The 16,719-nt window shown below is 36.8% G+C and overlaps 1 protein-coding gene across 1 annotated transcript in view; it reads right to left on the bottom strand.

Annotated features, from left to right (window-relative positions):
- HTR3B (5-hydroxytryptamine receptor 3B) overlaps positions 1–15,532 on the bottom strand; it is a 50,876-nt gene extending 35,344 nt beyond the window's left edge. The window contains exons 1-2 of the mRNA XM_043914888.1: positions 15,493–15,532; positions 8,941–9,101 (exon numbers count right to left, since the gene is read on the bottom strand). Of these exons, the coding sequence (XP_043770823.1) occupies positions 8,941–9,101; positions 15,493–15,532 (201 nt within the window). The remainder of the gene's footprint in view (positions 1–8,940; positions 9,102–15,492) is intronic.
- Positions 15,533–16,719: the final 1,187 nt, after the last annotated feature.

The raw sequence follows: 16,719 nt of genomic DNA, 5'->3' as shown, positions 1-16,719 counted from the left end.
ATAATCTCAAGCTTTAAGGGTGTCAAATTATTTGGTGAATGTGAACTAATTTGCCCCGGTTTTCAGTAATTCTTTTGGTGATTATTGTTTTTTTGTAATAAAGACTAAACTTCTAAAAAAAACAAAACAAAACCTCAATTTGATATGGTTGTTCCAAGGGAAAATATTAATATAAAGACTTTACTTCTTTCCCTTATCTCCAAATAAACCTGTAAAGGAAAGTCTGAACAATTCTACTTTACCTTCATCAATATGAAGTCAGAAAGTAGAAGAACGAGGAGAGACCTATAAACCTGTCTTCATCTCTTACTCAAAGCTGATGTTATTCCTGTGTTGGAGTTTCATGTAACATAGTTCATATCATATCTTTTTCAAGTCATGCTTTTCCCATTGGACAATGTCCAATAAACAATACAGACATAAAAACCTACTGACAACTAAAGAGCAAGGACTAATATCTCTTAAGTAGGTGAAGATGCAGCCCCAGAAAATTGTCTCCAAAATTCTAGATCAACATCAAAATAGAAAAGAGATGTAAAGGAGTTTTCTATTGGAGCATTGTGTAAGACTATGTTGTGGAGAGTAAGAGTGGGCACTTTCTGCCATTGGATTAAAAAGTATTTTCTAGGATCCTGGATATAGTGCTTTTACTAGTGTGAGTGGGAAAGTAAAGCTGGGAAAAGTGAAACTGTTTGCTAAACGGGGCATTTTTTGTGTGTGCTCCATTAAATGCACCTGCTTATGAGGAAATAATGAGTAGGGGTTTATCTAAGCTAGGGGAAAATTATGCTAAAATAACTTACATCAGATAAAAAGTAATTTGAACCTTGTTATAACAGATAATTTATACTTTTACTTTAAACTATTTTCCATCAATTTCAATACCTGAATCTCAGTCAAAATATCAGTCTGTAATTCATAGCATAGCACTCAAATATTAACATAGAAAACCACCTCCATTAAAATAAAGAGAAATTATTGAATTATTTTAACAAAGTACATTAAAATAATAACATTGTATTGTAGGATACATTATGTATGCAAATGTAAAGGGAACAGGTACGTGGAATTTTACTGTTGCAAGTTTTGTATATTTTATATGAACTATAATAACATTAATTCTAAGTACATTATATTAAGTTAATGATGGGTATGGAAACCCCTAAAATAACATCTAAAAATAATACACAGAGGGATTACAAAAAAGTCAATTTGATTTTAGAGGAACTAAAATCAAATATTAAAAAATATTTAATTTACCCCAAATAAGGCAGGATAAGAGGAGCAGAAAACAGAAGAGACAGCTAGAAAACAAATAGCAAGATGGTATTCATAAATGGATAAAACACTTCAATTAAAATGCACAGATTGACAGGTTAAAACAGCAGTGCCCTGGAACACTACTCAGCAACAAAAAGGAGTGAACAATTGATACACACAGCAACTTGGGTGGACCTGAAGGGAACTATACTGAATGAAAGAAGGCAGCCCCAAAGGTAGCATACTATATGGGTCCACTTGCATACTAGTCTTCAAATAACACTTATACAGATGGAGAAGAGATCTGTTGGTTGCCAGGAGTTGTCAGAAGAAAGGATTGTGTCTATAAGTGAACAGTACCAGGGAGCCCTGTGATGATTGTGTAGATCGATGTGGTGGTACTGGTGGTTACGCAAAGCTACATGTATAATAAAATTATAGAGAAACACACACACAAATACACATACACACAAGTAAGTATATGTAAAACTAGAGAAATTGGAATAAGCACCAATGTCAATTTTCTAATATTGCTGCTATACCAAATTTATGCAAGATAAATACAGGGGGCATTGGGTGAAGGGTGAACAGTACCTCTGTATAAATTTATAATTATTTAAAAATAAAGAGTTGGGGAAAAGCAAGACCAAACTACTTGCTCTAAGAAATGACTTTGAATACAATGCCACAGATAGTGAAAATGAAGGGAAGGCAAAATATATACCACGTAAAAAGTAAGCATAAAAAAAAACCTTCAAGAAAAAAGTATTACTAGAGGTAAAGAAGGGTATTTCATAACGGCAAAAGGTTCTATTTGTCAAGAAGACATATAATCTAAATGTATATGCATCTAATGACAGAAAAAGAGACAAACCACAATTATAGTTGGGGATTTTTATATACCTCTCCATGATTTAATAGAACAGCAAAAAAATTGAAGTTGTAAGAACCCTTAACAATACTATAAACATGTTTATTGAATTTATATTTATAGAACAGTGTACCCTTCTATTCAACATTGTACTAGAGGTTTGAGCCAGTGCAATACACAATAAAAGAAAAGGTATAAAGGTTGGAAAGAAAGAAGTACAACTTTTATTATCTACAGGCAACATGATCGTCTGCATAGGAAATCTGAAAAAAATCTACAAAAAAGGCTCAAAAATTAATGAAATGGCAGGGTCAAGACCAATATATTCAGATCATTTATATTTTGTATGCCAGCAAGAAACATAAACCTAAAATTAAAATACCATTTATGATAGCATCAAAAATGTGCATTACTTAGAGATTAAATTTAACCAGATATGTGCAAAACTGAAAAATGTTAAATGTTACACAAAGAATTAAAGAACTAAACAAATGGAGAGATACAGTGTTGTCATGGATTAGAAGTCAAGATGTTGACTCTCCTTTAATTGATTTATAGATTTAATGCAATCTCAATAAAAAAATATGTCAGTCTTAAAAATAGAAATAAATGAACTAATTCTTAAGTGTGTATGGAAATGTGAAGTACTTTGAAGAGTCAAAACAATTTTAAAACAGAAAAGTATGTTTGGAAGACTCATACCATCTGATTTCAAGACTTCTGTAATGAGCAGTAATTGACACAGTATATTGATGTAAGCAGAAACATATTGACTAGTTGGACAGAATAGAACCCAGAAACAGACTAAAACTGTACAAAGAACTCTTGCAACTCAATAATAAGATGGCAAACAACCCTATTTTTTTAAAAGTAAAAGATTTGAAAAAAAAGGTGAAAGATTGGAGTGAATACTTTGTTTTAAAAGATACATAGTTGACAAGTAAGCACACAGAGAAATGTTCAACATCATTTAGTCTTTAGTGAAATAAGTTTAAAACCACACTGAGATACCACCACAAAACTAACAGAATGGTTAGCATTTAAAGAGATTGACAACACCAAGTGTGGTAATCATGTGCAGGAACTGAAACTCTCATAATTTGCAGGTGGAATGTAAGATGATACAGCCACTGTGGAAAGCAGTTTGACAGTTTCTTGTAAAGTTAAAATTGCCTTATACAACTCAACACTCCCACTCGCAAGTATTTATCCAACAGAAGTAAAAACATATGCAAATATTTATAGTGATTTTATTCCAAATTGCTTGAACTCAGAAATAACTCACATGTCCAACAACTGGTAAATACATAAATTGCAGTACATTTGCACAATGGAATACTACTACTGATGCATGCAACAGCACAACCTGGATGGATCTCGAAGGTATTACTCTAAGTGAAAGAAGCCAAAAAACAAAGAGGAAAATACAATGTGATTCCATTTATATAAGAAAGGCAAAACCATAGGAGAAAAATAAAATCTGTGGCTTCCAGAGACTGGGATGATGGGGGGAAGGGATTGGCTTTAAAAAGATGGGTTTCAGTCTGTATATGTAATACCTCAAATTTAAAAATGCATCAAAATTTCATAGGATGCAGTTAAATTAGTGTTTGGAGGAAAATTTTTAGCTGTAAATGCTAAAATTAGAAAGGAAAACAGGTTTAAACTCAATAATACAACTTTCCATTTTAAGAAACTAGATAAAAAAGGACAAATTAAGTGCAGTAAGCAGAAGAAAGGAAATAAATGTAAGAGTAGGTATCAGTGAAATAGACACGGTAAGGAAGATTCAAAAGCAACATTTGGCTCTTTAAAGAAATAAATTAAACTGATAAGCAATTTGGCAATATTGGTCAAGGGAAATAAGAGAAAACACAAATTACTAATATGAGGAATGAAAGAGGTAGCATCACTGGTGAGCCTTTGGACATTTAAAGAATTAAAAGGGAATATTATGAAAAAATAAATTTGCAACTCTGATAAAACAGACAAATTCCTTGAAAAATATAAATTCCAAAAGTGACACAAGAAAGGAAATTTGAAAAATCATATATGTGTTAGTGAAATTGAATTTATATTTAAAAACCTTCCCACAAAGAAAACTCCAGCCCTAGATAGTTTTACTGGTGAATTCTATCAAACATTAGGGAAGAAAATTATCCATATTACACAACTCCTTCAGGAAATTGAAGAGGGAAGAGTTTTCATCTGGTTTTATAAAACCAACACCAAAAACAGACAAAACATTACAAGAAATAAAACCATAACCCAATACTCTTCATTAACATAGATGCAACCTATCATAAGTAGGAATTCAAATTTGGAAACATATAAAAATGGTAACATATCAGGATCAAGTAGAGTTTATTCTAGGAACGCAGGAGTGGTTTAACATTTGAAAATCAATCAAAAATAATTTACTGTGTTAACTGCATAAAACAAAAATCATATGACCATTCAAATTGAGGTTTAACATTTGAAAATCAATCAAAAATAATTTACTGTGTTAACTGCATAAAACAAAAATCATATGACCATTCAAATTGATTGAGAAAAATATTTGGTGTAATTCATAACATTCATGATTTTAAAAATATCTCTCAGTGTACAAAAATAGGAGGGGACTTCTTCAACTTGATAAAGATCATTTATGAAAAATCTATAGCTAATGCCATATTTAATGGTGAAAGATTTTGCCCTGAGGATGGAACAAATACAGATATCTGCTCTCGCCACTCCCATTAACACTGAAGAGGTCTTGGACAATGCAATAAGACAAGATAAGAAAAATAAAGGCCCTGGAGAAGGAAATGGCAACCCACTCCAGTACTCTTGCCTGGAATGTCCCATGGACAGAGGAGCCTGGTGGGCTATAGTCCATGGGGTCACAAAGAGGCGGACACAACTGAGAGACTTCACTTTAGAGACAAATATAAAACTTACAAGCCACAGTTATTATCGTTGTTTATTTAAATATAATATGCTGCCCCCTTTAAGTTAGCCTTATCAAAAGTTAAACAAATAACTTTTGTTTAATTTTGTATCAGGCTCTAAGATTTCTCAATATCTTTATCTAAAATACATGGTTTAAGTAATTAGGATGAAATCCATTTCCTTGGAATTTTAGTCAATCAACAACCAATGGGGGAGGAAATATATTTTGTAAATACTATCTGAGAATGAGAACACATCAAGGTAACCTAATGGTAATAATAAAAGAAAAACTCTGAAAAAAATAAATATTTTGGTGCTAAAACCAAATTTAAAAAGTCACTTTGACTCCTTTACTTTGAATTTGAGATGCAATTATCTGCTGTGCGCAAAGTATATTTTGAGGTGTTTCTTTGAAATTACAAATAATTTATAAGCAAAGTCATACAAAAATATAATTAGATGAAAACATCAATCATTCCATTGTGTCAACAAGGTATTTTCATTTGGCAAACAAAGTGGCAGTATAGATGCAAATATTCTGAGATCAAAGCTTCTTTTTTTTTTTTTTTAACTCATATGTGTATCTACTCCTTTGTTCATAAGATCGTGAGCAGCAACTGTATTCAGGTCTCCAACCTTGGAAACGTGAACTCAACTTGCAGTCCTCTTTTTTTAATCATCCCTCATATGATGTCTGCATGACATCTTGAAATATAGTTCCTCAAACTTCTTTCCTTTCTATGGCAAAACCTATATATGGGACAGTGTTTGAGTTGGGACTTCTTGAAACTTGTGCCAAGATCACAATACTTTATCTGAATTTCAAATATTTTCTTTTAAACATTTTTTTTCTGTCAGTAATTTTTAAATTTGTGGCAATATGAAATAAAATTATTTTAATTATTTAAAAACAAAAAAAAAAAGAAAAATAAAGGGCACACAGATTAAAAAAGGAAGTAGTAAAACTATTTGCAAGTGAAATGATTGTATATGTAGAAAATATTAATTTTACAAGAACTACTGGAATTAGTAAGTGAATTTTGCAAGGTCACAGGACACAAAGTCAACATACAAAATTAATCAGGTTTCTTTACAATAACAACAAATAAATAGAACATTTAAAATTTTAAGTAATATTTATAACAGCATCGAAAATACTATGGAATAAGTTTAATAGAAACATGTATGAAACTTCTACATTAAAAATAATACACTGCTGAAGCCCCAAATAAATGGAAAGAAATACCATATTCAATAACTGGAAAATTCAATATTGTTAAAATATCAATTCTCCCCCTAAATTTCTCTGTGGATCTCACAGCATTCCAAACAAACTCCCAGCAGGTTTTTTTTTTTAAGTAAAATGTGATAAGTTGAATATAAAATTTATTTGGAAGTACAAAGGTCCTAAAAAGTCAAACTATCCTAAAAATGAAGAATAAAGTTCAAGGACATATACTATCTGATATCAAGATAACAAATAGTCTGACACTTCTCAGTTAACTTAATTTTCAGTCAAAATACCAAAGCAATTCAAAATTGTGCCGGAACAAATTCCATCTAAATGCAAAAACAAAACACAAATCAGCAACAATAAAAACCTTGACCTATACTTCACACCATTATAAAAATTAATTTTCAACAGATCATAGAATTAAATATAAGGAACTAAAAGTCATAAATCTTCTGAAAAAAAATACAGGAAATGTTCTGATGAACGTAGAGTAGATTTCTTAAGATGATATCCAGAAAACACTACCATAAATAAAAGAACTGGTAAAATTGGACCTCATTAAATTTTAAAACTTTGTTCATCATAAGCTCCATTAGGGAAATGTGTAGGCAAGCCAGAGAGTGAGAATAAGCATTTGCATTACATAGATGACAAAGGACTTGTATTCAGAATATACAAGCAATTCCTATAAATCTATAACAAGAAAACACAACAACCAACACTATAAAAAATAGGAAAAGACTTAAACAGATACTTCACAAGGAAAGATACATAAGTGGTCAATAAGCACATTAGAAAAGAGTCCCTATTTATTAGTCATGGGATGTATTTAAAAAAACACAATGAAATACTCCTACATGTTTACCATAATGGCTAAAATTAAAAAGACTGATAATACCTAATGTTGGTGAAGATGTGGGGAAATGGGAACTCTCATAGCTGATGGGTGGGAGTTACAATGTACAACCACTTTCTAAAACAATCTGGCAGTGTCTCATTAAATATATATCTATTCTATGAGAAGTGGTGGTTATTCCACTTCTAGGTTTTACATATGTACAGCACATGTACAGCAAAATACTTGTACAGAAATGTTCATAGCTTTATTCATAATATATTAAAACTGGAAACAACACAAATGGTTATCAACAGGAGAGTGGATAAACAAATCATGGTATAGCCATAACCAAATACTACCTATCCATAAAAAAGAAAAGCTACTATGTACAACATGAATGAACCTCAAAAAACATTTCAATATACATTAGGTGCAGACAAATACTATTTGATTCCACTTATATGAGGTACCTAAAACAGTCAAATTCAGAGAGTCAAAAAGTACATTGGTAGATGCCCGGGGCCAGGGGATGGGGTGAGGTGGAGAAGGTATATGGGGAGTTAGTGTTGGATGGGGACATAATTCCAGTTTAGGAAGGTGAAAAATTTCAGAGACAGATGATGGTGAGAGTTGCATAATAGTGTGAATGTCCTTAGTGCTACTGAACTGTACAGTTAAGTATCATTAAAATAGTATGTTTTATATTATTTGGCTTCTACCATAATAAAAAATATTAAAAAATAAATAAATACAGGGAAAAAATTATGCTGAGTGAAAAATCCAGACACAATAAAGTACACACAGTAAATTTTCATTCTTATGAAGTTCCAGAACTGGCAAAAATAATCTATGATGACAGAAATCAGAATGGTGTGTGGATGGAGGGGATGGTGATTGGAAAAGAAATGGGGCATCTTTGTAAGGTGATGGAAATGTTTGATATACGGACAGGGATATGAATTATGTGGGTGCATGCAATTATGAAAACTCATTGAACTATACACTTTACATCCGTGCATTTCAATATCTGTATATTACTTCTCAACTGGTAAAAGGTTTTGAAAAGTAAATTGAAAAAAAAATTTTAACTATGTTAACAAACAAGCTCAGTAAAGTCTGCTTTTAAAAGAAATCAAAGTAAATCTAGAATCTATTAATATTGAAGACTTTGTAATTAAGAAAAAGGAGAAAGAAGAAGCAGAGATAATTATATAGTCTATCGTCTACTGAGGGTTTACTAAGATCTCTAGTAACTACATGCATTTTCTCATTTAATTCCCATAATAACCCATTTTTCGGCCATAGTAGGAAAGACACGCTTTAATAAACAAAACTTCCTACCACCCTTAGCAAATATCTTAGGTATAAAGTTTCTTAAAAACTCAGGAAACCACGACATTTTTTTTCCTCATTTTAAAATTGCAAGCAGTAAGTTGTAGAAGTTGTTTCATAAACCTACTGTTACCACTAAGAAATGTGAACCACAGAAAATAATATCTATTACCATTTCTGGTTGCAGTAATACTCATAAATATGTGTGTAACCTAGGCCCACAACTCTGAAAGCATCTTAATTCTGTGAAATTCCTATTTCTAGACTATCTGCCCCTCACAGTGTAAGTTGGAGGCTAGTTAGCATGATTTGTCCAATAAATAGGTACCCCAGGCTCACCGCTAAGATGAATCTAACACCAACTTCTCTATCGGCTCAACGAGAGTCTCAAGAAAAAAACTCCTCTTGCATAAACAGCGGGTAGTTTTACAAAAGAATCATGGGACTAGGGGACGGTAAGATGGTCCTTACCACATCCAGCACGGCGTAAACAAACATGTCCAAGTATACAGTGGTGGCCTGGGTCCAGTTGTGAACTGGCCTTACTTCCTTCCGATACGTCTGTAATAGCTGCTTGGTGAGATGATGCAGAGCTGGACTCCTGGAATAAGATGTATCCATGGCCAGGATTCCTGAAAAAGAAAGCTATCACTGTGAGGGTGAAAATAAGATCTTGGCATCTTCAGGAGACTTCAGACTGCCCAGGGCTCAGTCGCTCCTGGAAGAATACAGTTTTTAGCACACCCCAATCTGCTGAAGTTCACAACCAACTCATGGACATTTTGTCGGACACATTTAAAGTATGCTGATGATACAGAAAACAAATTTACAGTGACCAAATGGGAAAGAGGGGGTTGGGATAAATTGAGAATTAGGGATTAACAGATACACAGTATATAAAATAGGTTTAAAAAAAAACGACCGAGGACCTATTGTATAGCACAGGGAACATATGTTCAACATCTTCAACATCTTATCGTAACCTACAATGGAAAAGAAACTGAAAAAGAATATATATGTGTAAGTAAAAGTGCTCAGTCATGGCCAGCTCTTTACAGCTTCATGGACTGCAGCTTGCCAGGCTCCTCTGTCCACGGAATTTTCCAAGCAAGAATACTGGAGTGGGTTGCTATTCCCTACTCCAGGGGATCTTCCCAACCCAGGGATCAAATCTCTATGTCCACTGCAGTGGCAGGGGGATTCTTTACCACCGGCGCCACCTGGGAAGCCCGTACGTGTGTGTGTGTGTGTGTGTGTGTGTGTGTGTGTGTGTGTGTGAATGAGTCACTTTGCTGCACACCTGAACGCTGTAAATCAACCATACTTCAATAAAGAATAAAAAAATTAAGTCAGCTGATAGCCTAAATGCCCAAATGCCCAATGGAGAAATCTCATTGTAAGGATAAATAAACCAACTCCATCTCTGGGGATGCTAACTTGCACACCGTTTCCATTTTTACAGCTATCTTGCATCTTGAAGACAGCATCCTTTCTTCATTCCTGTATCCCCCCCTCCTGGTACACAGGAGGAAGCTTCCGATGCACTTAGCCAACTTCCTCCTTGGATTTTTCCTTTCGATTTTTTCCATTTATAATTCAAAAATCACATAGAAAACCCAAGCAGAAACATGGACAAACTACTTGAATCCAAAGAGCCGTGTAGATTTCTAAATAACGGAATCAAGGAAAATCCAATTCATATTTTTCTCCTCAAAAATCATATTTGTTCTCCCACTCAGTCTGTCTGAAAATGCACTTGTCAGAAAACGAGAGCTTCATTTTGGGAAAAAATCTCTGAGGTTCCAGGGGACAACCATTTCCTGTGACCCAGGAATCGTGATTTGTGGAGGAGCCGTGATGAGTGCTGAGGCTGGAGCGGCCAGGGGGAAGCAAGCAAGAGAAATGAGCACCAGCAATTGGAAGTGACAAATCTGAGAGGGCTTTCTCGAAATTGCAGAAAGATATTTTGTTCACCAGCTTTGCCGGCCCCCGGGGGATTCAAAGCTTCCCTCAGTCATTGGACTGAAGCAAATTGCACACCCACCCACCGCAGCGCGGGCCAACTCTATCCGTGGTGTCCTGCGCGTGAATTCACCGCGACTCTCAGCGGTTTTGATGGTTATTTTGATGAGCTGCGGAAGGTACGCAGGCTCCAGCAGGAAACTGTAAATGAGGTACCTTCCCCCTGTGCGACAATCCTGTTTATACCCATCTCTTTATGAACGATGCCATGTCACTTGCCGCCACAGGCAGCAATTTCTATGATTTATCAATGTCAGTGTGACCAAAATGCTAACGACAGTGGTGAAGGGGCCATTCCAGACTCACTGTGGGCAGTGGAATATTCACTTTCATTACCATCCGAGCTGGGGAATCTAGTGAGCGTTTTAAACTCCCTAACTATCCATCCAACAAGACGCCAGAAGAGGCAGCCGCTCTTCAGGCATGCGGGGACTAAGGTGGGTGGCTCACGTCACGCATCATCTTTAGTTTTTGTGAACTGCGACTGTCAAAGATGTGCTACGAATCTCTCTTTTGTTGTTGTTCAGGGGCTAAGTTGTGTCTGGCTCTCCGTGACCTCACGGACTGCAGCACGCCAGGCGTGTCTGTCCTTCACTATCTCCTGGAGCTTGCTCAAACTCCCGTCCATTGAGTCTAACCAATGGTGACGCCATCCAGCCATTGTATCTTCTGCTGCCCCCTTCCCCTTGAATCTCTCTGCTTGGGACTGTTTCTTACTGGCTGATCCCACGGGAGAGAATTCTGGACCCCAAAGCAAAATTAGTCTGGTGTTTTTCCTGTGAATTTCACTTTGGGCAACTTTAGTTTTACCTCCCTTGGAATCTCCCAAGTCCCAGCTGGGAAAACACTGAAATGTGCATGTTTCAATACAGGAAACCACCTGAGACAGAGTTAATAATTCTGAGAAACGAATATTCTCTACACCCTCTGCTCATAGGGCCTCAAATTCCCCTCTGATATCTTTCCTGTGGATATAGGTCTCTTATGGATAAACATATTTTCAAGAATGAGTCAAAGTCTTTGGGTAAAAAGAGAAAGTTCTGGAAGCTGGAAATAAGAACAAAAGAGAAACCGGGAGTGATAGGAGAAAAATAAGCAAAGAGAAGTGTGCTTAAATAAACCACAGGGGGAAATAGTTCTTTGTTTAAAATGGGAAGAAATAATAAATTACATTTCTACTATGAATGCAAATTTGCCTGAGGAGAAAGATCAATTACAGGAGAGAGATTAAGGATTTAAGTGACCATTAATTAACAGTAAATTATGCCCCTTGAAAGCTAATGTGACATTCACACAAGCACTAAATGACTCACAGTTCAGTGATGTTTCAACAGACACTGATGGAAGCTATCAACAGACCCAGCAAAGATACCACACTAGCACTGCCTCCTTGAATGCTAATAATCAGCATCAAATAACGCACTTGTAAGATTTCTGAAAAGTAGAATGTGTTACCAACTGAGTTGTGAAGCGCTTCTAGGTGAAGAGAGGTTTTAAAAAGATAAGAATGCAATAGAATTGTTCCTTTGCTTTCCTTATTTCAATGAGCTACATACATACCTATCTTAAAGTGTTCTGGGCACTTTGATGAAAAGAGCTGTTTCTGGTTTAGTGAGTATATCACCTTTAGGATTATAAGAGACTAGGAAGATCCCCTGGAGAAGGGAATGGCAACCCACTCCAGTACTCTTGCCTGGAAAATCCCATGGACAGAGGAGCCTGATAGGCTATAGTCCATGGGGTTGCAAAGAGTCGGACACGACTGAGCGACTTTACTTACTTAGGACTGCAATAGGCTGGGACCTGGGACCTAGGGCCCCGCTGCAGTGTTTGCCCTGGACAAATGTCTCCTGGAGAAACAGAATACAAAGAAGCTATAAGGGACTAAAAACAACTGTGTGCATGTGCTACTGCTGCTGCTAAGTCGCTTCAGTTGTGTTCAACTCTGTGTGACCCCATAGACGGCAGCCCACCAGGCTCCCCTGTCCCTGGGATTCTCCAGGCAAGAACACTGGAGTGGGTTGCCATTTCCTTCTCCAATGCATGAAAGTAAAAAGTGAAAGTGAAGTCGCTCAGTCCTGTCTGATTCTTAGCGACCCCACGGACTGCAGCCTACAAGGCTCCTCTGTCCATGGGATTTTCCAGGCAAGGGTACTGGAGTGGGGTGCCATTTCCTTCTCCGGTGTGCATGTGCAGTTCGGGCAAATTATGAACAAGATACAAAAAGACCAAAATCCCAAGTGCCACTTCTGAAGAGTAGGGAGCAAAAGCAAGGTACTGTGTTTGCCCCCTGCATACAACACTACCAAAGTGGTGGGCAAAATACCTAAGCCACGCCTCTGGCTCGATCACAGACCCACCCCTACCTTCATCCCATGTAAAGAGCCAGCTCAGCTCTGAGTGTGAGCAAGGGAACCTGTTACTTGTGTTAGCTTCTCCCTGCTGTTGCAGGGACCCCAATAAAGACTTGCCTGAATTTCTTGTCTAGTCTCTGATCAATTTCTATTGAACAATAGATAGCAATACATATATCTGAGAGGTTACAATATATCTGAGAGGTTACAAGGAAATAGTGGTTTAGATGTGTGGTATTATTAAATACCTAATACTGATTAAATGACTTGCTGTGTGCCAGGGACTAGGCTAAGAGCCATTTACATAAATGATCTCATTTAACTTCTACAAGAGCTTTATGAGATAGGTGCTCTACAACCCTGTTAGGACTCATTTACAGGTGAGGGACTCTAGGCTTGGTGAGGTTAGTACTGCGGAAGATCATACAGCTTGCAAGAGAAGAGGATGGAATTTAAACAAGGCGGATCTGAATCCAAAGACCAAGCTCTTACTCTGATGCTACACCGACCTGGCTCCCTGAGAACGCTGGGAACAGCAGCAAGTAACCCTGCAAAAGGAAGAAAATACCTTGTGTATTCTCTCGTAGAATACTACCATGCATAGCAGTTCTAGGGAACCTGCTGCTTAGCACAGGGAGCCAAGCTCCACACTCTGTGATGACCCAGAGGGGTGGGATGGTGGTGGGAGGGGAGACTAAGAGGAGGCTTCCCTGGTGGCTCAGACGGTAAAGCGTCTGCCTGCAGTGCCGGAGACCCGGGTTCAATCCCTGGTTTGGGAAGATGCCCTGGAGAAGGAAATGGCAACCCACTCCAGTACTCTTGACTGGAAAATTCCATGGACTGAGGAGCCTGGTAGGTTACAGTCCATGGGGTCACAAAGAGTCGGACACGACTAAGCGACCTCACTTTAATGGCTGATTCCCTTTGCTCTACAGCAGAAACTAACACAACATTGTAAAGCAATTATACTCCAATAAAGTAAATAAATAAACAAAATTTAAAACAAAAAGGAAGAGTTGCATGGTGTACGTTTTTGGAAAGAAACAGCTCATTGTTATTTTCTGCGTTTGCGTGTTTTCGGGTCAACAATATCTTACATTTGCATTGCACTTTATGAGTTCATAATACTTTTTTATTTGGTCTCCATGAATATGCAAAATAAAAAGTTAACTTACAGGGAAACAGCATTTCTAAGAGGTACATGGACTCACCCAGGGTCCCATGGCTGGTGAGCAGTGCGGTAGGGCTACGTGGTTCCAGTTCAGGCCTCCTATCCTGTTCCAGCACACTGCCTCTGGGTTCGGCTCCAACCTGGTGGTTTGTTAAGTGCTCTTATATTTACAAATCAACCTGCTATTAACCCAGTAAGATTTCAAAGGGTAAATTTTTCTGCAACGAACGTTCTCAGTATGATTTATGGTCAAGTGCTGACTATGAGACGCTATTAAAACACTTTCTCTGCCACATTTAGAACAAAAATCAAGCGTAATACAAAACATTAAAAAGAGAAATCATTAAGAAGAATTTCTTCTATTTTCAAACCTTCATTTTTCTATTTTATCTTGCTTCGTTTAATGTTGACAATTATTTTCTGCTAAGAAACCCATTTGGCATTTAATGAAATTTCCTCTGTTTTCATTTTTATAATTAAGATATGCTTTTATCCTTTAAGTTCAACATCCAGGATTTTTAAACTTTAATGATAAGTGGCTATTTTTCTTCTCTATCCAATAAAAAAATCATTTCCAGCTGCTTGGCTACCAAATTCCTTCCTCATCTCTGTAATTGACTCATTCCACTTTCAGTTATATTTTAAAACATGGAAATTCAGATACGAGCTCTAGGAGAACCCTCAAGAACAAGGCGTGTTGGGAAACACTAGCGTGAACATAAATTTTTGATTTGTGCATGTTTTCTAGGAACCAATTGTATCCTAACTCAAATGGTTCAATACGGTAGAGTTCATACTGGCACCATGGAAGTTTAAGTCCAGAAATGTAGGGGGAAATATATATATATATATATATATATATATATATATATATACACACATACAACGTATATGTATTAGTTTCTTAAGCATTTTTTTAGGGGAATTGCACACTGAAAACATACAAGTTTCTAGAGCTCATCTTTCGAGAAACACTCCATGTCTATACAGGCTTTGTAGGACTGGATGTAAAGCCCTAACACCAAATGACACTCAGGTGTCTGTAGCTATGATGGATCCAAGGGACTCTCTCCATGGGCTTCTAAAGACCAAGACTATTTTGGATAATAAAAATATACTCTTCAGACATAAAAGTAAATCTGAAAAAGAATGCCCCAAACTCTCAACATCAATTGTTGTAAAGAGAGCTTGATTTCTAAAGAAGGAGAAATTTATCAAGCAATTACATCATCTCAGAGCATACTTTTAACTTTGGAAAGCCCCACTGTGTGGTCCTCTGGATACACGCACCTGTAATTGTGGGAGCAAAGTCATAACAAGGTGTTGGTCTCCTTGTAGATTCACAAGACTGGCATTTTACAGATGGTAAACAAAAGCAAGCACTTGTGAGGAGTTACATAGCACAACATAGAAAGGCCTGTCTCTAGGTTCTAGGTGCTAATCCTCGATGCCTAGTAAAATCACTAAGGTACTCACCGGAGGCGGCTGCCAGGACGAAGGGCCACAGAGGAGCCATTGGACCTGCCAGTGTCCCCCAGGCGCGTCCTGAAGATGAGAAACACAACTTGCCTCCTGGGTAGACTGTCACTCAGGCTTTCCTAAAAGAGCTCCCTTCTCCTCCATCCTCCTCTGTCTGCCAGTTTGTGCTGTCCTTGCTGACGCCGCTTTGTAAACACTGAAGGGGACCAAAGGCAACACCAACACCACACAAATGTTTCGGAATTGATGCCCTTGCAGTACCCCTTAACTTCTCCATTTGGTTCTGCCCCAGGATCAGACCATGGCCAACATTTCAATTTCCCTGACAGGAGATAGCTAAGTGAATAATGTAATCTAAGAGGAGCCCCTAAGGAGGGGAAATTCCACACTAATATGATTTCCTTTATAGCCTTTACCTAAGGCAATGCTCTTGCTGACATCCAGGACACTAATTTCATTAATAATTGAGATCCAAATAGCTGTTCTAAATCAGACTTATGCAGAACATCTTCAGCATTTGACAATGATTATTGGACTCTTGAATTACAGCAAGCTAATGGAAACCTGGTATCATCAAATGAACAGCAACTGCAAACAGTACAGTGCTTTTCCTAATCCCCTTTCATTAAAAGAAGCATTGATTTTTTTGATAAACAGAAATGCTTCTTCAATTCTCACTGTCCACAATTCAGAAAGTAACTACACAAGAGAGAATGTGTATAGGCTTATTAAAGATGAAACTACAAAAGTTTAATGTTCATAAAAAAAGTTTTTTTCAGTTTTTGATTGAGCCCCATTCACTGCTAATTATTAAGGAAAAAGATGCATCCTTCCACATAAATTTATTTTCCATTAGTAGACTCCTGGATGCTCTAGAAACAAAAAATTAAATTTCATGCCATTTCCAGGATCTGCCTGCTTTTTACTCTAAATCAAATGTAGAGCCCGCTGGTTTGAGATAAGTTTTCATGGAACAAATTGAGGGGGGAAATATATACCTGGTCCCTGTTCTCCTAATTATTTGATCCCCTTTGTTTGGAATCACGAAGCTCTCTCTCCATGTAGCCTGATTGGTTTCCCATTGTTGGTGAAAGAAGTTGCAAACACAAAAAGGGAGAAAACCAGGATGACTCCTGTAGTGTTGAGTTGGTTTTGGAAGTATCAGAGTGAGCGCTTGGTTTTCAGCACATGGAGCTAAATACAGAAATAAATACAAATGCAACG

Source organism: Cervus elaphus, chromosome 1 (genome assembly GCF_910594005.1).
Source record: "Cervus elaphus chromosome 1, mCerEla1.1, whole genome shotgun sequence".
Lineage (NCBI taxonomy): Eukaryota > Metazoa > Chordata > Mammalia > Artiodactyla > Cervidae > Cervus > Cervus elaphus.
The sequence above is the reverse complement of the archived record's forward strand: the minus strand, read 5'-3'. Positions and strand labels throughout refer to the sequence as shown.